The sequence below is a fragment of the Tauraco erythrolophus genome, chromosome 17 (assembly GCF_009769465.1).
Source record: "Tauraco erythrolophus isolate bTauEry1 chromosome 17, bTauEry1.pri, whole genome shotgun sequence".
Taxonomy (NCBI): domain Eukaryota; kingdom Metazoa; phylum Chordata; class Aves; order Musophagiformes; family Musophagidae; genus Tauraco; species Tauraco erythrolophus.
The window spans coordinates 17,803,847-17,825,843 of NC_141481.1; the positions used below are offsets into that span (position 1 = coordinate 17,803,847).

At 56.9% G+C, this 21,997-nt stretch overlaps 2 protein-coding genes across 3 annotated transcripts in view; one reads left to right on the plus strand and one right to left on the minus strand.

Moving 5' to 3' along the window:
* Positions 1–3,398: 3,398 nt before the first annotated feature.
* LOC104379153 (glucagon receptor-like) lies at positions 3,399–7,342 on the minus strand. The gene is made up of 13 exons (XM_086622288.1): positions 7,265–7,342; positions 6,967–7,063; positions 6,652–6,759; positions 6,236–6,357; positions 6,032–6,138; positions 5,756–5,916; positions 5,232–5,387; positions 5,018–5,078; positions 4,767–4,836; positions 4,413–4,501; positions 3,899–4,037; positions 3,607–3,648; positions 3,399–3,470 (listed from the first exon to the last, which is right to left on the minus strand). The coding sequence occupies exons 1-13, from the start codon at positions 7,340–7,342 to the stop codon at positions 3,399–3,401; spliced, it is 1,302 nt and encodes a 433-aa protein (XP_086478414.1).
* Positions 7,343–20,432: 13,090 nt separating this feature from the next.
* The window catches only part of IFT38 (intraflagellar transport 38), a 69,474-nt gene continuing 67,909 nt past the window's right edge, over positions 20,433–21,997 (plus strand). For both annotated transcript variants that reach the window (XM_086622338.1, XM_086622339.1), the window contains exons 1-2: positions 20,433–20,454; positions 20,968–21,079. In XM_086622338.1, the coding sequence (XP_086478464.1) occupies positions 20,433–20,454; positions 20,968–21,079 (134 nt within the window). The remainder of the gene's footprint in view (positions 20,455–20,967; positions 21,080–21,997) is intronic.

The following is a 21,997-nucleotide window of genomic DNA, read 5'->3' on the forward strand; positions in this document are numbered from 1 at the left end:
CAGTGTCTCTGTTCCAGTGTATTGCTGAGGCCTGGCGGGGGGAAAACCCCAAACAAACTACAAAACCTGAAGTCTGTGAGCAGTGACCATGATAGATGAGCCTGGAAAAGTGTTCTTCTCCTTGCTGGAAAGGGGAGCAAACTGTGTTCCTTCTGATTTGGATGTTTTCGGACCTTGATCACAGATGCCAAAATACAAAAATCCATTCTGGCTCCATCCTTTGAGCTACTCGCCCCTTCTGATCCGCTACCTGGGGCTGTTTCGACTGGCTTGAACCTGGTCTGCGTTTGCTAAAGGTAACATCTTGTCTGACTGTCCCATGGATCTGCCAGGGACAGAGCTGGGACTCTGAAAGCTGCTCAGAGCATTGAGGATGTGGTAGGAACAGTGTTTTGGGCTTTGTCCTTCCTTCCCAGTTGCTGGAGGAATGTTGGGGAGCGCCAAGGCCTTCTCCCCAGCCTTGGTGGTGTCTCTGGCTCCACCAGGACACGGTTGTCAATACTGTGTCCCTTGGAAGCTCAGACTTGAATTTAAAATGAGGAGCTCAGATGCATGAAGGAAACAAGTGGAAGGACCTGGGAGCATCTGGAGAGCATGGGAAGCCCTGGCTCTGCAGTGCCTTCAGTGCTGGGTGGGCTGTGCAAGAGTGGGTGGCTGGATGGAGAGACTACACGGACTTGGGGCTGACTTTGCTGGGTCATAGGGTGGAAGAAAGGAGATTTTTTGGGATTAAGATGGTATATCCAATAGATTATATTTCTGGGGACCTGGGAAAAGGGGTAGGTGGGAGACACAGCAGTGTATAGATGAAGGAAAAGGAGAGCCCTGCAGAAAAGGTGCTGTGGGAGCCCAGATGTAAAGGCTTAAAGGGGTGCTAGAGTAGCCCAAGGGGGCCACCAGGGAAGGGATTTTATAGGATAGTGTTTCCCTGAGCAGGCAGTCCCTTAAGTGGAGGACTTCAAACAGCATTCATTGCGACAGGGTGGCTGTGCAGGCAGCAGGGAGTCTGGTGCTACCCGAAGGCAAGCTGTCCGAAAAAAACAGTATGTGCTGACTTGGATAAAATAATAAAAACTGAAAACCTCTTGCTGGTGTGTGGGTTTCTCTGGAGGGAGCTGGGGTTGTAGGATCATGAATAACCTCCCTGATTTATTTCAGGACAATCAGGAATACAAACAGTGCCTTCCAGCTTCCTCTCCAAGGGGGTTGCATGCTCAGGGGTCTGGGGCTGCATTACCCACCACTTCCCAGCCCTGCCAGGTTCCCCTCGGAGGTGACACCCTCGCAGCACTGGCTGGGGATGTGATGTGGGAGTTTTTGAAGGGCAACATAAAAATCTTTCAGGCCCAAACTAAAGCTCTTGGTGTATCCCAACACAAATTAAGCTGAGTTGGGGTTTGGACTGGTGGGAGTGAAGCATGGTCACTCTGGGGTTCCTCCATCTCAGTCCTGTTGTGTCCTACAGCAGCAGTGGGCCTGTGTGCAGCCAGGGCTTTCTGGCTCCATAGCCAGTTCTGAAACAGGAGAGAACTGGGAGCAGCTCCTCTTTTGTGCTATGACTGAAGGTCCTTTGTGGTGAGAACTTACTTGCCTTTTCTCAGCTCTGTCTTACACCCAGCAGCACTCCTGAGGGTACCTGGAAGCACTGACTCAGCAGGGAGACTAGCTTGGACTTGAAAAGAGGGTCAACCTTCTCCCAAGGTTTTTACAGAAAGGAAAGTCTCACCATGTAACATAATCCTAGGGAGGGGAGCACAGTGCCAGGGGCACCCCTGTACCTGGGAGTGGGTGTGCTCGAGTGCAAGTTGGTGCCCTCACACCTGCAGCCTGAGAGCTGTTTCCCTCCCTCGGAGCAGACAGAAGCAGCATGCTCTGCTTGCTGAAAAATAAACATTTATTTACATCCGAAAAGAGAGTTAATGTGCAAAATGGTCTCACTGGGCTTATGTTGATCCAGGCAAACTCCTTGCCTTGCACGTAGCGAAGAGTAAAAGCTGCTCCCTCCCTCCTGGAGCAGCCTTTTCTGGCAGGTAAAGCATTGCGTGGTAGGAACGACAGACCCGGCAATGTGTCTGTCCTACCGGTGAAGGTGAGAGCAAGGGGACTGGGGTGGTGGTGGCACCTGCTGCTGCTCACAGCTCTTGCTGGAGGGCACCAGGACCAGTCCCAGGTGGGAGCAGCGCACCAGTTGCATGCAGCCATGCGTCAGTGGCATGGCCTGGGACGCTTGGCTGGCAAAGGCAGAGGTGTGGGTGCTCTGGGGCTTCCGAGGGAGCACCGGGCTGCTTGGCAGGGGTGGGCAGCTGGTGCTTTGGCACCTACTGGAAACCAAACACCTTGAACTCCAGCTGTTGCACAGCTGGATTCAAACACCCACCCTTTTGTCAGCAAAACGGTTCCTGAGCAGAGGGTAGTTCCTGCCCAGGACTTCAGGGTTCTCCCTGCTGCCAAGGGGGGGCAGCCAGGCCCTACGCTGGGCTTGGGAGCTGTGGTCTGGCTGATGGTCTCCAAATCCTTCGTTCTCCCTTGTGATTTATTCATTATTAGTAGTTTTGTTTTTTCCCCACTGCCACCAAAGAAGAAGCAACGCTGCCCTTAATGTGTAGGGTAAATCCAACAGCCGAAGCACTCAAGCGCTGCCTGCCCGCTGCCACGGCTCTGCTCGCTGGGAGGGGGCATCTGGGGGCATCTGCTGCCAGAGGAGCTCCGAGCGGAGGAAAGCTGGTGGTTTGTGCAGGGTGGTGGGTGCTGGTGCCATGTTCTGTATCGGTGGTGAGAAGGTGCAGAAGCGGCACCTTGCTGTGAAGAGAAGCTTTGCAGGGTAACTCTGGGATGGATGTCTCTGAGCCCTCAGGGTGGTGGTGAGATGGCAGGGAGAGCGTGAAGGTGATGGATGCCCTGGGTGGGAGCAGCAGGTGCTTGTTCACCCGGGCAGTGGGACAGCAGTTTGGGGCTGAGCCGTGTATCCTACTCCCCGCTGCGGATGGCGATGGCCGGACTCCCTCTCCTGCCGCCCTGATCCTCTCCCGCAGGTGCCCAGGTCCGTGTGGATGGGAAGGGGGTTTTCCCAGGAGCAGGTCTGGTGGGTGCCAACAGAGGTAGCTGCTGGCACACGGGCAGCAGGGGGCACATCTCTCCATGCAGCTTGCCAAGCCCTAGCAGAGTGAGGCTCTTCTGAGAGAGCAGCAAGGTCTGCTATGAGCTGAGGGATGTCCCTTCCAGCAGCTCCAGTGCTCTTAGGAGTGGCACAGCTGAGATGCTGGTCCCAGCCCGGCTGCCCCATGTGGGTGCTGTGCCCCAGCACGGTATCCCTGCAGCCCCCTGTCCTCCAGCCAGGTCCCCATGCCCATGGCGGGCAGCAGCCCCTCTCCTCCGGCTCCGCGGGACCGGGCACCACATCACTGGGCACAGCAGAGCGCTGGGTGGTCAAGCTTCCAGAGCTGCCACTTCTTCTTCATCTCTGACTTCACCTGCCACAGTGGGGGAGAGAGCCAGGGGTGGTGGGGGGCTTTTCCCGGGCCTTCCCCCGGGAGCTGGGATGGCAAAGCCCCTGACCAAGGTAGCACTGAGCCCCGCCACAGGGCGAAAGCTGGAGCGGGTACGTACCTCCTTGTTGGCGAAGCAGTACAGCACAGCCACCAGGAAGCCCTGGAGGGAAAGCGGGGACTGAGCCCCCACGGCTCCCCCTCTCCCGGGGCTGGGGTGGGCTCAGTCTCCCCAGGCTGCTCTGGGGGCTGAGGTCCCCCCTGCCATGGAGAGCACCCACAGCACCAGAGGCACTGTCACGTACTCGACGGAGCCTGTGTTCTCCGTCCCCAAGCCCAGACACAGGCTGGGGCACCGTGGGGACAGGGAGCTGGAGAAGGGACCCTCTAATTCCTCCAGCCTCCCACCTCACCTGGAAGGAGTTGAGGAAGAGGGTGAAGAACACCTTGACGTAGCGCAGGATGCCCGTTGTTTGCTCGTCGGTGGCGAAGATGAAGACGACCTCGTGGATCCCGAAGAGGGGGATGAGGGTGAGGGTGGCTTTGGCCAGCCTGAAAGAGCATAAGGAATGTGAGAACGTAAGAGTGTAAGTCCCCTCCGGCAGTGAGTACTGGAGGGTGGGGGTGAAGGTACGGGCAGGGCCAAGCTCTTAATTAATGTCAGAGTGGTTGTTTAACGATGAGCAGAGTGGATGGGGAGGTGGACATAGAGGTGGTGTAGCCCTAGGGAGGAGGAGGAGGTGGACATAGGGGTGGTGTTGCCCCAGGGTGGATGGGGAGGTGGACATAGGGGTGGCGTAGCCCTAGGGAGGAGGAGGAGGTGGACATAGGGGTGGTGTTGCCCCAGGGTGGATGGGGAGGTGGACATAGGGGTGGTGTAGCCCCAGGGAGGACCCATGACCGGCCACCCCGTCCCTCCTGGCTCACCGCAGCTTGTAGTCCGCGTAGCCCTTCTGATTGGCACGGAGTTTGGCCAGGATCACCTTCAGGATCCGCATGAAGATGAGCAGGTTGATCTGGGGGAGACAGGGCAGGGGCACACATAGCCCAGCACCCCCTACCCCTCGCAGCCCACCCTGGCCATGACACCCACCCTTGGGGGCTGTGGGAGGTGACACCCCCCTGTACTGTCAAGGCTGCAGCTGGGGCTTTGGGATTCCCAAATTCCAGCTGGGAAGCTGCAAGGGCCACCACCAGCCCCTGTCTTTGGGGCTCAGCACAGACCCCGGAGCCGGGGTGCTGTTCTCCAAAGCAGTGTGGGGCTGGCGGGTGCCCCCCTACCAGGGAGGCGAGCAGGATGGGGATGCGGATGATCCACCAGTATGCCATGTTCTCGTTCAGCGCCCAGCACCTGCCCAGGGACACACGGAGAGCAGCACCGTCACACTGTGCTGGGGAGGGCAGGATGAGGCCGAGAGCGTGCCAGCTCTGGCAAGGTGGGTCAGGGACCTCCATCCCACTCCCCAGCCGAGTCTGAAGCCCAGCTTGGGGCTGAGCATCCCAGAGGGACCCCCCCAGCCTTCCCCACTCACTCCACGTTCTCCTTCAGGTACTTGGCTGCCATCCAGGGCACCACGAACACCACGGGGGTCCCTGCAAGTCACACAGCAAACCCTGTAAAACCAAGCACCCACCTGAGCTGAAAAACCAGCCCTGGGGTGGGGGACAGTGTGGGGACACCCAGGGGCAGCACAGCCCCGACCCTCCTGGGGCCAGTTTGGGCAGCAGCACCCGGGTGGCCCCTACCCCAACCCAGGTAGAGGTAGAGCCTGTAGTAATTCTTCTCGGAGAAGACAGCCCCGATGAGCAGCTTGTAGAGGTAGACAGCTTCCACCAGGAACCAGTAGTGGTTGGCCAGGATGCAGTACTGCATCAGCACCTGCGCTGCCCGGCAGCCCAGCGCTGCCTGCGAGAGGAGATGAGACCCACTGTGGGGCTGGTGGCATGGCTGGGGGCATGGACACCCTAAGAGTTCACCAAGAGGGTGTGTGGGCAGCTCAGATACCCCAAGAGCTCAACCCCTGGGTGCGCGGGCACCCCAAGAGCTCGTTGATGGGGTGCACAGGTATCCCAAGAGCTTGCCCATGGGCACCCTGAGAGCTCACTGAGAGGGTGCATGGTGGCATGGGCACCCCAAGAGCTCGCCTACGAGGTGCCTGAGGCTGCACGGGCACTGGTAGCTGGCCGCACACGCCTCCCTGGGGTAAGGGTCCCCACCCCAATTCCAGCCCAGCATCGAGCAGGACCCGTCCCATCCCCACCAGCAGCACTTGCCTCGTGGCTCAGTAGGGCCTCCCAGTCGGCCACCTGCACCACCTCCATGCCCCAGCGCTTCTCCAGCAGCGCATCCTTCACCATCACCGAGGTCGCGCGCAGCCCGAAGGAGGCAAAGAGGTTGGCATGGATGTAGTTCCTGGTGCAGCGGAGTTTCCTGCTGAGAGCGAGGGCGTAGGGGGGGCCGGGTGGGGGGCGGGAGCACCCCTCAGCTCGGCCATCACCAGCTGGGAAGGACGAGGGGCAGGACCGTGTCCCCCTGGCTCTCCTACCTGAAGAGGGTGAGGACGAGCAGGGCAGAGACGAGAGTCAGGAGCGACAACGTGTACCCCACGGTGTAGAGCACCTTGAAGCTCCCCATCAGCCGGCGGGCACCCTCCTGCAGGCAAGCACCGTGCCAGTGAGCTCGGGCAAGCGGTGCGTGGCCAAGGTGGCCCTGTCTGTCCCTGCCCTGTGGCCGAGCCGGGGCATCCCACCTCCTCGATGGTGGACTCCAGCTCCTCCTCGCACTGTGAGTAGTCCCGCCAGGGCTGGCTGCCGTTCACCGTCACCCACTGCCCGTCGGCACCGCACCGGCGGCTCACCAGCCCGTCTTTCACTGCGGACACGAAGCACTGGCACGTTTTCCTTGGCTTCCCCCAAACCCTTCTCCTGGGACCATGGAGTGGGCTCTGCTCAGCCCCAAAGACCCTCTTGCAGGGCAGGTGTGAGTGGGGCACGAGCTGGCTCCGCTCCATGCCCCATGTGTCCCGTTACCCCCAGGTCTGCTCGTGGGTCCTCTCCCCTGGCAGGGGGCAGGAGGAAAACCCCCAGAGCCTCTTTCCCCCCCAACCTGAGCATGGCTCAGCCCCCGCCCCCCTCCAGCTCCAGGTTGGCAGAGGGTCATCGTCACCTTTCTCAAACCAGGGCAGGTAGAAGGGGCAGGAGACGTTGACGGCGGTGCCGGGGCTCCCGTCGGGCCAGCAGGCGTACATGTCGAACGTCCGGTTGCAGAAGAGCCCTTCCAACGGTAGCGGGGAGGGGAAAAGCTGACAGTCAGATGCTGGTGGCATGGCTGCATCCATCCCTGCCATCCCAGCCCGCTGCCAGCACCTCCGAGGGGGCTGGCATCACCCTCAATGGGGCCCTGGTACCCCACACCAGCCTTGGCCCTGAGCGTCCCACCTGAGATGCAGAGACACCCGTCAGCCCCCGGCTCATCCCGTACCTGCCGGGTAGGGCTCGCTCGCCATCCTCCTCAGGCACTCGTCACGGTACCGCATCCACTCCTCGAAGGTCTTCTCCAGCACCGTGGCCCTGCCATGCTGCAAGCCCAGAGCCAGGTCAGAGCCCGTGGCTGGCGGCTGCACACTGGGGCACGGAGCCCATGTCGGCCTGTCCCCTCCAACTGCAGCATCCCAACGAACTGCTGCATGCCGGCTTCCGCGAGCCAGGCAGGAACACGTGGCAAAGCTGGGACCGAGCGCGGTAGTGCCCACCCTGCTGCCCATGGGCTGGCCCCTTACCGGCACGGAGGAGAACAGGCACATCCAGGCAAGACGGATGAGGCTCTGCCGGTACCCGCATCCGAGCACGTCCCTCATGGCTGCTCCCGCTGACCCACGGCTGGTGCTCCCAGTGCCGGGGTGTATCTCCAGGCTGTGCTGGGGACCTGGATCCTGGGTGAGAGATGGGGAACTGAGGATGGTCCAGCTCTGCCAGTTGCCCACACTGGCATGGACGACGTGCTCCCCGAGGCAGCGGAGCAGAAGTGGGGTGCGAGTGCCAGCCAAAGGCACGTCCTGGGCTGCCACAGTCCCTGCCAGAGCCAAAACCTCGGGGAGCACCGGGCAGCGCAGGCGGGAGCGGGGGCAGAATGGAATCACACCTCTTGGCCGCCCCTCGCCCGCTTCCACACCACCGGCCCCCGGGGCAGCTGCGAGGGGACCGGGACTCCGAACCGGGAGGGAGGCAAAGGCCACCCCGGTCACCCCCGTGACAGCCCCTGGGCCACCACCGCTCACCCCGCGGGTGGCCCGTTGCCATCGAGCCCCGGGAAGGAGCCACGGCTGCAGGGACCGCCCCGGGGGGAGGCAACGAGACCCCCCCCAGGGCTCCCTCCGCCCCGCTGCCAGCCGGGTGCTCCCCGCATGTCCCGGGGTGGGACCCCAAACCACCGGTGCCCCATCACGGCCTGGCCCCCCCGCCCCGCCCAGCCCGGCCGGGGGCTCCGCCCGGAGAAGCAACCCGAGTTCCCCCCGGGCTCCCCGGTCAGCACGGGCGGCCCCAGCCCGGGCACCCCCGGACCCTCCTTATCGCTCCGGGCTGGACGGCCCCAGCTGGGGACCCCCCTCCCAGCGCGGACACCCTCCGCTCTGCGCCCCCCGGGCGCCCCGGCCGGCGCGGATGCTCCCCGGTCCCTGCCCCGCGGGGGTCCCCGGCCGGTCCCGCTCGGTGCCCGCGGGGATCCCGCTCCGCCCGGGCTGTGCCGCCGCCTTCCTCCGCCCGCTTACCGTGAGCGGCGGCGGCTCCGCAGCCCCGGTGCTACCGGCAGCCCCGCTGTTACCGGCAGCCCCGGCTCCGCGACGTGAGCGCGGCGGCGAGCGAGCGGCGTCTGCAGCGGCCGCCTCCCGCCAGCGCCGTGCCCCGACGGCGGGGGGGGTGGGGGGCGGTTGGGGGGCGGCACCGCCTCCCGGGGCTCGGGCCGCCCCCGGGGTCCCGGGCTCCGCTGCTCCCGCCCCCGCCGAGCGCCCGGCGCGGCCCCGCGGAGACCCGCGTTTCTTCACGCGAGGAGGAGGAGGAAGGTCTGGCCCTGCTGGGGGGGGTCCCCGGTTGGGTCACACGGGGACAGGGATGGGGGTCCAGCCTCACCGGAGGTCCCTGGTTGGGTCACACGGGGACAGGGACGGGGGTCCGGCCATGATGGGGGTCCCCAGCTGGGTCACACGGGTACAAGGAAGAGGGTCCAGATCTCAAAGTGGGGGTCACAGGGATGGGAACATGAGTCCAGACCCCCTCGGCCTCCCCCAGAGCCCCCCATGCAGCCCCAGGGAGAGTTGCAGGGTCCTTTCCCCTCCCGAGTGTGGCAACCCCATGGCTGTGCCCAGGGCTGGGCGATGCAGGGTGCCAGCACGGGGGCAGCCCCCCGCCATGCAGAGCCCTGGGCTGCTGGGGACCACCCTCCTCTGGGGACAAGGAGCGGGTGGGCCTGGGGACGATGCTGGGTGCAGCACGGGGACACAGCCCGCAACGGGCGTCCCATCATCCGGCCCCGAAAGCAAAGAAACCACAGGAGCAGAGACGAGCCATGGGACAAGGCTGGTGGCCCCCAGCCCTGGTCACGCTGCCATCCCGGCCACCCCATGTCCTCACAGAGGAGAAGGAGGTCTAAAGGGTGTCTGAGCCCTCCATGAAAGCTCCCAGGGACCCTCCAAAGACCAGCAGTGGAGCCCCTCCAGACTCAACCACGGCCAGCAAAGGTGCCCGGAGCGGCCACGAGCCAGGAGGCTGGTGCTGGCCCTGCCCCGCACCGCGGTGTCCTGTTTATGCCCTGAAGGTGCTGCTGGCCGAACACAGCAGAAAATGCATTTATTTTGCAAAACCGGGCTGTTTAGCCCAAAACTGTTGCGGTGGGCTCAGAGGAGACGCAGCCATTCAGGGGGACGAGGAGTCGCGTCCGTCGCTGCGGCAAAGCGAGCGGCGTCTGGTTATTCCACGTGAAAAATGAGCCGTCAGCGGAGCAGCCCGCGGTGACGTTCTGCTGGTTTGGGGGACGCCGAGCCCTCGGGTGCCATTCTCGGCGCGAGCTGACACCGGGCGCTTTCCGGGGCCGCTCTGCCCCGTGCGTTCGGTTCTGAGCGGGCACCGGCGCGTCTGTGAGTCTGCTCAACGCGTGCAGATGAGGAGCTAAAAATAATGAGCTTGAGATTTAAGGAGTGGAGCCTGGAGTTTTGGCCAGAGGCACCTGCTCCAACACTCCTTCATGCTGGAGGGTCCCAAAGCCCCGTTAGGGAAGGGGAGGTGAGCGGGTGGACAGTGTTTGAGGGTGTCAGTGCCTTGCACCCCTCTGAGCATCACAGCGGTGTGAGGGCCACACGTGGGGGGCTGGTCATAGAATCATAGAAAGGTTTGGGTTGGAAGGGACCTTCAAGATCATCTCGTTCCAACCCCCTGCCATGGGCAGGGACACCTTCCACTACACCAGGTTGCTCAAAGCCTCATCCAACCTGGCCTTGAACACTTCCAGGGATGGGGCAGCCACAGCTTCTCTGGGCAACCTGGTCCAGTGCCTCACCACCCTCAGAGGGAAGAATTTCTTCCTTAGATCCCATTGAAATCTCCCCTCTTTCAGTTTCAAGCCATTTCCCTGTGTCCTGTCACTACACACCCTTGTCCAAAGCCCCTCTCCAGCTTTCTTGTAGCCCCTTTAGGTACTGGGAGGCTGCTGGAAGGTCTCCCTGGAGCCTTCTCTTCTCCAGGCTGAACAGCCCCAACTCTCTCAGCCGGTCTCCATAGCAGAGGTGCTCCAGCCCTCGCATCATCTTCGTGGCCTCCTCTGGACCTGCTCCAAGAGGCTTCCACCCCTGCAGCTCTTCCTACTTGGGAAGCTGAGCTGGAGAGTGGCTCCGAGTCTGCGAGGGCTCCCCAGGTGCACCTGAGACGTCTGGGTGTCTGCACCCCACTTGGGCACTGGTGTGGTTGCGGCAACACCCAGCAGGAGGGTGGTGGGACCCCGAGGCTGGTGGGACCCCAGCGTGTTATAGAAACACCTGGGCAGAAGGTAGCACAGCCCTGGGCCATGGCCACCAGCTCCTGCTGAGGGAGCTGGGTTGATTAATGCTCCAGAACTGGTAGCTCCTAACAAAAAGTCCTCGGCTCCTGTATTGACCCTTTGCTGCATGTTTCTAGGTGGACCCATGTGTCTAGGTCCCTTCTTGGGGGCTTGAGGAAAAGCAGGCTGGTGGGCAGAGGGGACAGGAGCCCCATCCAGGTCACGAGGATGAAGAGGTGCTGGCAGAGCTTGCGGGAGGATGTTTGTGTGTGGCACTGAAGATGGACAGTCGGTGAGGTCTGGCTGAAGGATGGGGACCATGAGAAGGTGTGGCTGGTCCGTGCCTCAGCGTCAGGTTGGGAAACAGCAGCAGGAGGCAGCTAGTGTCACACAGGAGTGATGCCAACGAGACTGGGATGGAGCAACACCGCTGGAGGCGGAAACGATGGGATTATAGGGTAATTCCGGCTAGGAGGACATCGGAAGGTCTCTAGTCTGGCCCTGGTCACAGCAAGGTCAGTTCCAGAATCAGGGCTTTACCCAGTCTGATCTTGACAACCCCCAAGAATGGAGATGGAAGATGGACCATGATGGAAATCTCTAAAGCCTCCAGACAGCAGATAACCTGAAAGAGGTTTTCCCCTGGGGTTTCTCTGCATGAACATCACCAAATGCATGGGACAGTCCATGGCTGGCCACCAAGGAAACCTTGTAAGTCACGAAGGGTGACGAGAAATGAATGTGTGTGCCTGCAGGCAGCTTTAGCTGATGCAGACAGAGATGCTCTCCCTTCCCGTAACGGCCTTTCTGGAAGAAGATGTAATGACTACTAACAGAGAACGGTTGGCATCGCTCAGTATCGCTCACAGCGCCCAAGTAGCAGAGAAGGATGAGGACAAGAAGCCATGTCCCCATCCCCAGACCCAGGCACCCTATGGCTTTGCTGTGCTGCCCTGCAGACCTCCTTGCACGAACCCATCTAATACCAGTGGATTCATCCTGCAGCGATGCTGAATTTGGGAGACAGCCCAAGGCTCCAGCATGGAGGTACAGAGAAGGACCACAAACCTTACAGCATCATCGCATGGCATGGTCCCCGCCGACCTGGCAGAGCCCAAACTCTGCCAGGTCGGCGGAGAGCATGCTGGGGTGGAGAGTCCATCTGGAAGGGATTTGCTGGCTGGTCCTTTGAACGGGGAGGTGAGGAACAAGCTGTTCATTTCCATATTGATGCATCTCAGGCCGGGTCTCCATAGCGACTGCAGAGCCTGTGGCTCAGCTGAGGCCGGATCCTGACCCTTTGGGTGCTGCAGAGCCGGTTGCAGGCATGGGAAAAGTGACTGGGACAGCATCCAGGTCCAAGTATCGCTGGGATGGATGTGGTGCTGGAGCCCATCCATCACTGGGATGGATGTGGTGCTCCACCTCCCAGGCCCCAGCAGCTCTGCAAGAGACACAGCTGCTTGAAACACCTTCTCAATTCCTCGTGAAATGGGTAGGACCCTATGAGAACATCACCAACCTGCTCTCCAACAGCTGCTGTCCTTCTGGGGTCGGTTTTGGGATGCCAGTTGTGCTGCATGGCTGTCCCCCAGGAGATACGATTGACAAATGTATATGTTACAGGCAGGGTTTGCTGCCTGAGAGGGGACAATGGCCCCTGAATGGTCTCATGTATTGAAAGTATTGGTGCTTCTTGGGCAACCTGAGAGCTACAGGGGTGCTCAGGAAGAGGAGAGTAGAAGAACATGGAGCTGTTGGAGAGGGTCCAGAACAGGGCCACCAAAATGATCCAAGGGCTGGAGCACCTCTGGACAGGCTGAGAGAGTTGAGGCTGTTCAGCCTGGAGAAGAGAAGGCTCCAGGGAGATCTTCCAGCAGCCTTCCAGTACCTAAAGGGGCTACAAGAAAGCTGGAGAGGGGCTTTGGACAAGGGCGTGTAGTGACAGGACAAGGGGCAATGGCTTTGAACTGAGAGAGAGGAGGTTTACATTGGATCTAAGGAAGAAATTTTTTACATTAAGGGTGGTGAGGCACTGGAACAGGTTGCCCCATCCCTGGCAGTGTTCAAGGCCAGGTTGGATGAGGCTTTGAGCAACCTGGTGTAGTGGAAGGTGTCCCTGCCTGTGGCAGGGGGGTTGGAACGAGATGATCTTGAAGGTCCCTTCCAACCCAAACCGTTCTGTGATTCTATGATTCTCCAGCATCCTAGATGCCAAAACAGACCATCGAGCAGGGCTAAGTCCCTTTCTTCAATGACCGTTATGAGGTTTACCAGCAGAAATGCATCCTGGGAGCAGGTTCCCTCTTATCTAGCCATTATTGACGGGGAAATTCATACGTGCACATAATCGTAGCCTTTGCTAATCACGCCACTTCGTTTCAGCATACAGAAGTAATTCACAGAGCAGAAATGCTAATCAACACATCCTGACTTGCAATTATTCAGACAACTTCTCAGAAAAGCCTGCCAGGCCCTCACCAGGTAGAGAAATTCATCAGCATGTGAATGCCCACTCACACGAGGAGGGACATCACCCATTGCAGCTGATCGCTGCCATCCCACCTGTCCATGACCAGTTAGGGGATTTTGTAAAGAATCAGTTGCTTGGACGTTTATTCCTGATAAATGCTGGTTTCAAGAGATACTGGGGGATGAGGACTTTGGAGGGACAGGGAGAGATGCTCTTTTGAATGGAGAAGGAAGAAGCTTGCAAGTCACGTCCTAAGAGACACCTTGGAGGATGTCCCAATACAGCACCTTCCAGGGGTCGTATGTGACCGGGATCTCTGAGCTCAGGCTTTGCACAGCGTTTCCATTCCATTTCCATCCCGTTGGGCGGTGACAGCCCAGGGATCCCGCTCCATCCCCGCTGTCTCGCAGCAAAGGTCCCTTCCAAGCCGGCGCTTCAATGCCGCGTCGCCACGCACTCATGGTAAATGACTGTTCCCAGCTCGTAAAGGCACTATCGGATTTGGCACTTTCTCAGAGAAACCCTGGCAGACCCCGTCCTTCCGAGAGCCCCCGGGCACGCCGGCTGCCGGGTCCGTATTCAAAGCTGCCCAAGGCTGCGGAGTTTCCGTTGCGTTTCTCGCCTTGCTCAAGCAGGAAAGCTTCAACGATAAGATCAAGAACTTCTGCGAAAATCATCTATATTCACGTCCTGCCCCGAAGCTGGACTCTTTGTACCCGTCCTCCACCGAAGGGCAGCAGGTCGCCCTCCTCCATATGTAAATCCGTGGCAGGCGGTGCAGCATCCATATTCCACGGCAGGGTTGCTGCATCCCCGGCGTGAGGAATTCAGGGAGCAGATAAGAGGCTGCGTCTTTTCTTTTCCCTCCTGCCTATTAGGAGCCTGATTGGGACTTCTTCTGTCACCACCTATTTAAGCGGAATTCCCCATGATCTATCACGTCCTTGTCTTCTCTTTCATGCCGGACTGGTGGAGTAGCCACATCCAGGGGAAACAGCATCTCCTTTTCACCCGCCGGCATGGAAATAAAGGCGGTCAACACCTTCCTGAGGGGGTGTGATGTAGGAGAGGATGGGGCTGGGGATGGAGCTGGGTTTTGCTCCACACCCAGCTGCATTTATAGCCCTGGGGGTAGAAATGCAGGTGCCCCATCCCTGGAAGTGTGAGGGCCAGGTTGGATGAGCATCCAACAGATTTTGATGAGATCTAAGGAAGAAATTCTTCCCTCTGAGCGTGGTGAGGCACTGGACCAGGTTACCCAGAGAAGCTGTGGCTGCCCCATCCCTGGAAGTGTTCAAGGCCAGGCTGGATGAGGCTTTGGGCAACCTGGTGTAGTGGAGGGTGTCCCTGCCCGTGGCAGGGGGGTTGGAACTGGATGGTCTTGAAGGCTGTGCTATGCCATCTTGAATTGGACACCCAGAAATTAGGTGGGGAACACGCACTTAGTGCTGACTTCAGTTGGGCAGGGCGGCACCCTGCTTAGGTGGGAGCTAATGGAGAGTGGAAATATAATCTCATTTTTCACTGCATATCAATGAGAACCCAGCCTCTCCTCTCCTGACCTGCTGGGCAAAGTTGGAGATGGATCTGGAAATCTACTTGCTTGGGGATGTTTGTTCATCCTACGCAGCTTCTCTCATGTATCTGCCGCGCGACCAAACGCAGGCTGTTGATTTATGACCCCTTCTGCTTGATGCATGGGCTGCTGCTTACCCTGGGTACCACGCTCCGCTCTCCTCTAACACCAGCGCGTTCCCTGGGAGCTGCTCCGCACCATAATTACGGGGAACGCAACATTCCCAGGTGTTTTCCTTCCCCAGACACAAAGGCTCCAGATTTCCCCGTGTTTCTCAGCACAAAGAGCTGAGTTGAGGGTTAATGTTAAATAAAGTGGGAAGGCAAAAGGCTGCTTGAAACTCCTTTCCGTGCTAACGCCGAGGAGTTTGGAAGCGGAGCCAGCCCTCAGCAGCAAACAGAAACCTCTGATTGTGGGGACAGGGACAGAAAATGTCACAGCCCAGGGTTGAGAACAGCCTTTAGGTGAAAATTAATCTGTCCCAGCTGGGTGATGGGGGAGGCTCTGATTAGAGGAGCCAAAATTGATGCCCAACCTGCAAGTAAAAGCAGAAAGTGGATGCAAAAAACGGATGGCGAAGAGTCTGTATGACGCTGCCATACACCAGCCAAGTGCAAACCTCATCGGTTCCTACCCTGCTTTTTTTTTTTTTTGCACCAGCCCCAGTGAGTGCATTACTCTGGCATATTCCCTTCCCAGTCCCTCAAACGATAAAGGGTCTCTTTGTAAAGCTAACACCCTCCTGCAGCATTTATCTAACGGGCAGCTTGGGAAACAACCCAGCAGAAACAGGTTATATTTTCTCCACCGCCAAGAGGACCGCATTCTTTTTTTTTTGGCACAGTGCCTGAAAGGTGATTTAGAGCAGATCGAAGCAGTCAGTGACTTCACAAAAGGGTCTCCTGGGGTGTAAAAGGAGCTTGAGGCCTTTTTACCCCTTTTTCGCAACAGGGAGGGCACAGAGGAGCGTCGCTTTATTTTGTGTTCGAGGAATTTCAAGAATACCCAACCATCTCAATTTTTTTTTTATTCCTGATTTTAAAAATACTAGAGAAATCCACGTGAAAATGACTTGCTTTCTCACCTGATCATATTTTTAACATCATGTTATGTCCCAGCCCGGCCAAGAGCTACAGTCCTGCCATCCCTGGGATCGAGGGTGGGATTTGCGGTGCCAGAACGACCGAGTAAGACAACATCAGAGAAAGCACCGGAAAATGCTGAAGCTCTTTTTCTTTGCTTTGCAGGTCATTTTACAGAAAGGCACCAGGCGCTGAGGGGACTGGGGTGCTGCTGGAGAGGGGTTTGACTGCACTGGGAGCTCCCATTTGGCCAGACCCTGGGGCAGCACTGCTGGGGGAAGCTGATGGTGCTCAGACCATCACACGTTTGTTTTAGCTAGAAAAAGCTCTTTTTTTCAGATATGTGGCTTTCTAGACCAATACCAGGGTGCAATTCTGAACGAAGCTGGCTGTTCAAGCACCCCAGTGGGAACTGGAGCGCAGCCCGACGCAGGAGAGCTGGGCAGCCTCATGCCTGTGACACTGGCATGGCTTCTTTCTAAATTTTAAGGCACCAAAAAATCTTCCCAATTCTCCAACAGAGGCACCACGGCTGCTCCGTGGGGCTGTCTATGAGCTGGAACAAGTCCTGCCTTCACAACTGGCCCGTGGCACTCGTCTGCCTGTCGCATCTCCGGGCACGGACCCTTGGTGAGCGTGGTCTGGGTCAGCCTGACCCCACGTGACTGTGGGAATAGCATGAACCAACAGCTCTTCATGAAGCGTAATTTCTTGTTGCTAGAGGAAAAAAAAAATCATTTTAGGCCAATCTGCCAGGTACTGTAATGTGAGGATGTGAGAATTTTACTTAAAAAATATGCGATAGCGACTTTAATGCCAAGCTCTGCCAAAAAACAACCTGAGGAAAAGAACATTAGAACACTAAAAATAATACATATATATATATATATACATATATGGCCAAATTCCCCTCCTTCATCTGCAGGAAGACAGCAACAAGAGTTCAGATGACTGAAAGGACGGACACAGGGAAAGATTAATAGAGCTGATTATTTACATGTTGAGAACCCGACGGATACTGGGGGGGATGTCCCGAAGGGATGGGGTGATGCACAGCCCGAGATGGGGAGCGGCTGCTGGAGGGTGCGATGAGCACCGCAGAGATGAGATGGGGAAAACCGAAAAAACGCTGGCTGATGGCCAGGAGACCGACCGCGAGATCGATAATGCTGGTTTAGATGTAAAGAGTGTTCCGTGAACACAGTGAGGAAAGGGGTCTCAGCCAGCAAATCATCAGATTTATTTTGCTGATCCTAAAATGGCAATAATGAGGTGAAGCAGAAGAAAACGTACGTGGAGGTTGCATGTTTGAGCTCCATAGATGAGGGGGGGATCCTGTATGGGCAAATGTGGCCAAATTGTTCTTTCTCTATGAAAAGAGAGAAGAGTTTTTCTTGCAGAGGTGGCTGGTGGGGTGCTACAAGGTCTAGTCGTCCTTGCAGCCGTGCACAGCAAACTCGGGCGCCATTCTTGCCAAATGGGGAGCTGTCACAGAGACATCGGGCTGTCTGACGGGATATTTGGATGATGGACCACTTAAAAGCACGTTGTGTTACCCACACTTGCAGCAGCCCAAAGGGACCCGATGGCATGTGGCCCAGATCAATGATGTGTAGCTGCCCAGGTCAACAGTTTCTGAGGGAAATATCTTGGATTAATGGATGCTCATGAGCCAAAGGATAACTCGACTTCAGTGGTGTGTTTGGGAACGGGTGGGAGCCAGAGAGAAGGGCTAAAAGGGGTTGGCAGAGTCCTGAAACCAGACTGGAGGCAGTAAATAGGATGAGATGGTGCTAACAGCTGGGGTGGAAGGGTTTGCCCTAAAGTCAGCCTTAAAGTGAGTTGGGGAGCGCCAAAATTCACCTGCACAGCATATGAAAGAGGCAGAGGAGGACATTATTTCCCATGAGGTGTTAAATAATTGCTTCTGTCATACCCGACTGCGTTTCGGAGCAAAGCTGTTCACTGCAGGGGCTGCTAATTCCTTATCACCAGCGATTTGGGCTGCAAGGTGGGGTCACCATCTTCTGCTAGAAACCAGTTGCTGGATGCTTAAACATCACTTGGACGGTGTTCACTACCCCTGGTTGGGTTCTTCCTCCACCTCTACCAGGCCCCCAGCAGCTGCTGTGGCTTCCTACAGCCCCAAAGAAACGACATTTCATCTAAATGAAATCAGAGGTTTGGGTGGAGACCAGGCTCTGCAGATGTGCAGTGAAGGTGTTACCATCTGTACTCAGATGGTAAACAGATCTGTGCCAAAACTCGAGATTTTCTTTCCATTCTAACAAAATTTCCAGCTTTTGTAGTGATGAAGGGGAGGGGAAAAAAGTCCCTCAAAAGTGTGAACTGGGCTGTGGAATGGGGAGCTGTTTCCATGGGGCTTAGTTCATGTGGCTAGGGAATAAGTCAAGGTGCGTAGCATTTTTTCCTTTGGGTGTTATGGCATCCAGTCATTATTAGCCAGCTGGATTGAGTTGAATGTAATGAACTACTAATTAACTAATCAACTCAAGGTACTGACCCTGCCTACAAGAGGCAGGCCATTTCCTCCTGGCTGTGGAAGATGCAACAGTGTCCTTGGTGCTGTAGCCCAGGCTGGTGAGCAACAACTGGTGACCCTGACGTGATACATCCGTGAGACCCTGGGAAGCCCTGACTCCCTCGCCGAGCCAAAAGAGCCGGAGCTGGGAGCCTGAGCGAGAGTCCTTCGGAGAAGAAGGTAAAGCTGCAAGCCCTGATGTGGTATTCGCGGGAGGGAAGCGTGCTGGAGTTGGATGAATGGGCTGCATCTCTGCTCACCATAAAGCCTTCGTGAAAACAAAAAATGGTAAAACAAAAAGGGGGAATTATGGCATCCAGTCATTATTAGCCAGCTGGATTGAGTTGGGTGTAATGAACTACTAATCAACTCAAGGTACTGACCCTGCCTACAAGAGGCAGGCCATTTCCTCCTGGCTGTGGAAGATGCAACAGTGTCCTTGGTGCCGCAGCGCAGGCTGGTGAGCACCAGGGTGTGGGTTTCTAGAGATGGGAAAGCAGCAGGGAGAGAGGCTCAGCCCTCCTGGATGTGGTGTGAGCTCTTGCCACAGTTACATGGCTGCAGTTTGCTCCTCTTTGGGCCCCCGTTTAGTTCAAAGCTACATCTACTCCATCTCCAGCAGTATGTTTGTGCTGTCTAATATTAATATATAAATATTAAAGATATTTATATCAAGTGAAGAGCTGAGGTAAATGGCATGCTGACAATTTATTTCATTTCTTTTACAGCTTTTTCTTTCCCCACATATTTCATCCCACCTGCCTTTTGCCTGCTAGTCAATGTAACACAGGAGTAGAGCAGGGGGACGTTTCCCTCCTTCTCTGGTCCCCCTGCCCGAGTTATCGGATAGCTGATACACTCTCGAACTAGTGAATTATTTAAAGTTTGCTATCTCACGGCTTTCTGGCACAAGAAACCCAGCCTCTAATCATGTCTTTGTCAAACATGCGAATAGGGTGCTGCTCAATGTAGAGCCCATATGTGCATGTCTTACATATGCTTGGGCAGTCAAAACTGGAAAGCTGCAGACTGCTCCACCAAATGTTCCGAGACAGCCATAGATCAGCCTGACATCTAGATTATTTTCAACTCATTCCACCCTGCGATATTGATGACCCTGTCGGTAAGATCTGTGGCCGCTCCATCCGATGTTTCTGCAGAGTTTCGTGGTCGGAGCTCCTGTTCCTTTAGGACGTCTGAAACCACCAAGTGTTAGCGGAGAAGCTGTCATACTGTTCTTACTTGATGCATCGACATGAAAACTGCTGTTGGTTACATCCATAGGGGCAATCTCAGGACACCAAGAGACTTTAAGAAGTTTGTTATGGAACTGCTGACAGTGTCAGTTGCGGGCAGGAGCTGAGAGGTCGCAAGAAGCCATGTTGGCTGGCCTGAGGATGCTGGTTTCCGTGGTTGTCTCCAGGGGTGGACAGGGGTCTGGCACGTGCACTCTGGGCTGTGCCAAAGACCCCTCGTGCATTCTGGCGAGTGCTCCGTGTCCTGCAGCGGCTGTTTGTGTGGCTGTGGCACCCAGGCTGCCCATCCGAAATGTGTGACCGGAGGGAGGAAGGTGTTCCCAAGGTGTTCCCGCCTGCCTTCCTGCTGGTCCTTGTCCTCTGCGCCTCCTCCAGCTCAGCCCCGCGACTCCTGAGCACCCAGGCAGGGCTGCGTGCTGGGCTCCTGTCCTTGGGGAGATCCGAGTCCCGCTCTGCGGAGCGGGTGGAAGGTGGATGCGCTGAGCCCAACCGGACTGAGAGCCAAACCGGCACGTGGCGGTGGGTTTACGTCCGCCAGGGCGAGGGGAGGACATGCGTTGGCAGATCCCTGGCGACGGTCGTGCTGTCCCGTGGGGAAGCACAGCCTTCTCAAACCACAGCAGCCCCAGTTTAACGCGGCGCAGGTACTACTGGGTGTTCTCTGGGCATCACTGATGGTGGCTCTCAGCCACAGCTCCCGTCCTGGCCGGATGTCACCTCCGGCCGAGCGCTGGCGGGTGGGTGACAGCACGGAGCTGCGCACTCCCGGAGCCGCCTCCCAGCGGAGCCGCTCGCTTTCGCCGCCCTGGCTGGTGGCAGCGTGCCCCGGGCAGAACCAGCGCCGCGCCGGCCCGGGAAGGGCCGTAGTGGCCGTGGCCCTTCGCTTTCCGCAGGAGTTTGGCCCCGCCGCCGCGCCGTACGGGCGTTGCCATAGAAACGAGCGGCGCGGCCTAGTGCGGCGGCGGCGGGCGGAGGCCTGCGCGTTCCCGCGGCGATGTCGTTCCGCGACCTGAGGAGTGAGCAGCCTCGCTGAGGGGAGCGGGAGCTGGGCCGGGGGCACGGGGCGGGACAGGGCGGCCCCTCCGAGCTCCCCACGGGCTGCCGCGGTTCCGTGGGGCCCGCGGAGCAGCCCCGGCCCCGCGGGTGCCTCAGGCTGCCGTTAAACGGGCGCGGGGAGCGTTTGCCGGGTGTGATACAGGCGGGGGCTGGGGGAGCACCAGAGCGGTCACCACCGCTCTCCGTCGATAACTTCATTTAAACCGTGTTGTTCCTAGAGAGAAGCTGTTTTAACATGGTTTCTGCCCAGTGAATCTCTTGTTAAAAAGTCACCTTTTTTTACCCAGCTGTGTTTTCCAGTGAAACAATATTATGGTGGGTTTTTTAATTAATCCAGTCGGGATTGTTTTGCTCAGTGCCTCTAACAGGGCGTGCCTGATGGTCAGTGAGTGGTGTGCTGCGGGAACTGGGGTGATCGCTAACATCTGTGTCGGATACGTTGGGAGGAATCCCTGCTCCGGCTTGTTTTTCAGATTTTACTGAGATGATGAGGGCGCTGGGGTATCCCCGACTCATATCAATGGAGAATTTCCACACCCCAAACTTCATGCTGGTGTCAGAAGTGCTTCTCTGGCTGGTGAGAAGGTCGGTGGTGGGGCTGAGGTGGGACGTGACGTGTGTGTTTGTGGCTGATGTTTTGGTGTGGAACTGTGTTACAAAGTTTGAAGAGGAGCATAACGATATTTAGTCGTTCTTTGAGCCTACTGTTTTGAATATCAGATAGAAAAGATGGTAATTTAGTTTGCAGGTTTTTAGTTTAATTACAGAACCTCAAAAAAACGTGGTTTAATAGCTGAAGTAGAAAATACAACTTGGTCCTGACAGAGGTTGCGTCCTGAACATGGCCATACTTGTTCGAAGGCAGCCGTATCTCTTTCACATATTCTACAAACCCCATTACCATCCTGCCTACATCTGACCTCGTAGCCCAAACAAGGTGATAAACAGTGAGAACTTCCCAAGGTAAAGATAGTTCTTACCTTGTTGCTACAATTTCCGTTGGTTCAACCTGGTAACATCTACTATTCATGCCATGCTTGAAAGAAATTAAATGATACAGTACTAATCTCCTACTATCCAGTTGTAGTTTTACACTCACTTAACCCATTGACAGGCTTTGGTTAGATAATTATGACACTCAATGTGCTAATCAAATTGTACGTTATTTTCTCTCTCCCATGTAAGTGAAAAAAATAAACCAAGTTTTTTAAGCTACTTATAAGGTAGAACATTGCTGTGGAAACTATGACAGTGGCCCGTTTGCCTGATTGCTATTTTTTGCCCTGGATTCATCATTAGTATCCATTAAGTTTCATTGCTGAACTGTTAGACATTTGCTGAATGCTGTTGCAGTTGTAATAAAATAGAGAAATACTTAAACCCATTCAAAAGTACTTGGGTTAACTTGCCTAAATGTTCTTTAAGATACTGCTGTTACACTCAGGGTCTAAATTACTGGTCATTTTCTGCTTGTGTAAAAACATAAATCAGTGAGTGTGTCCC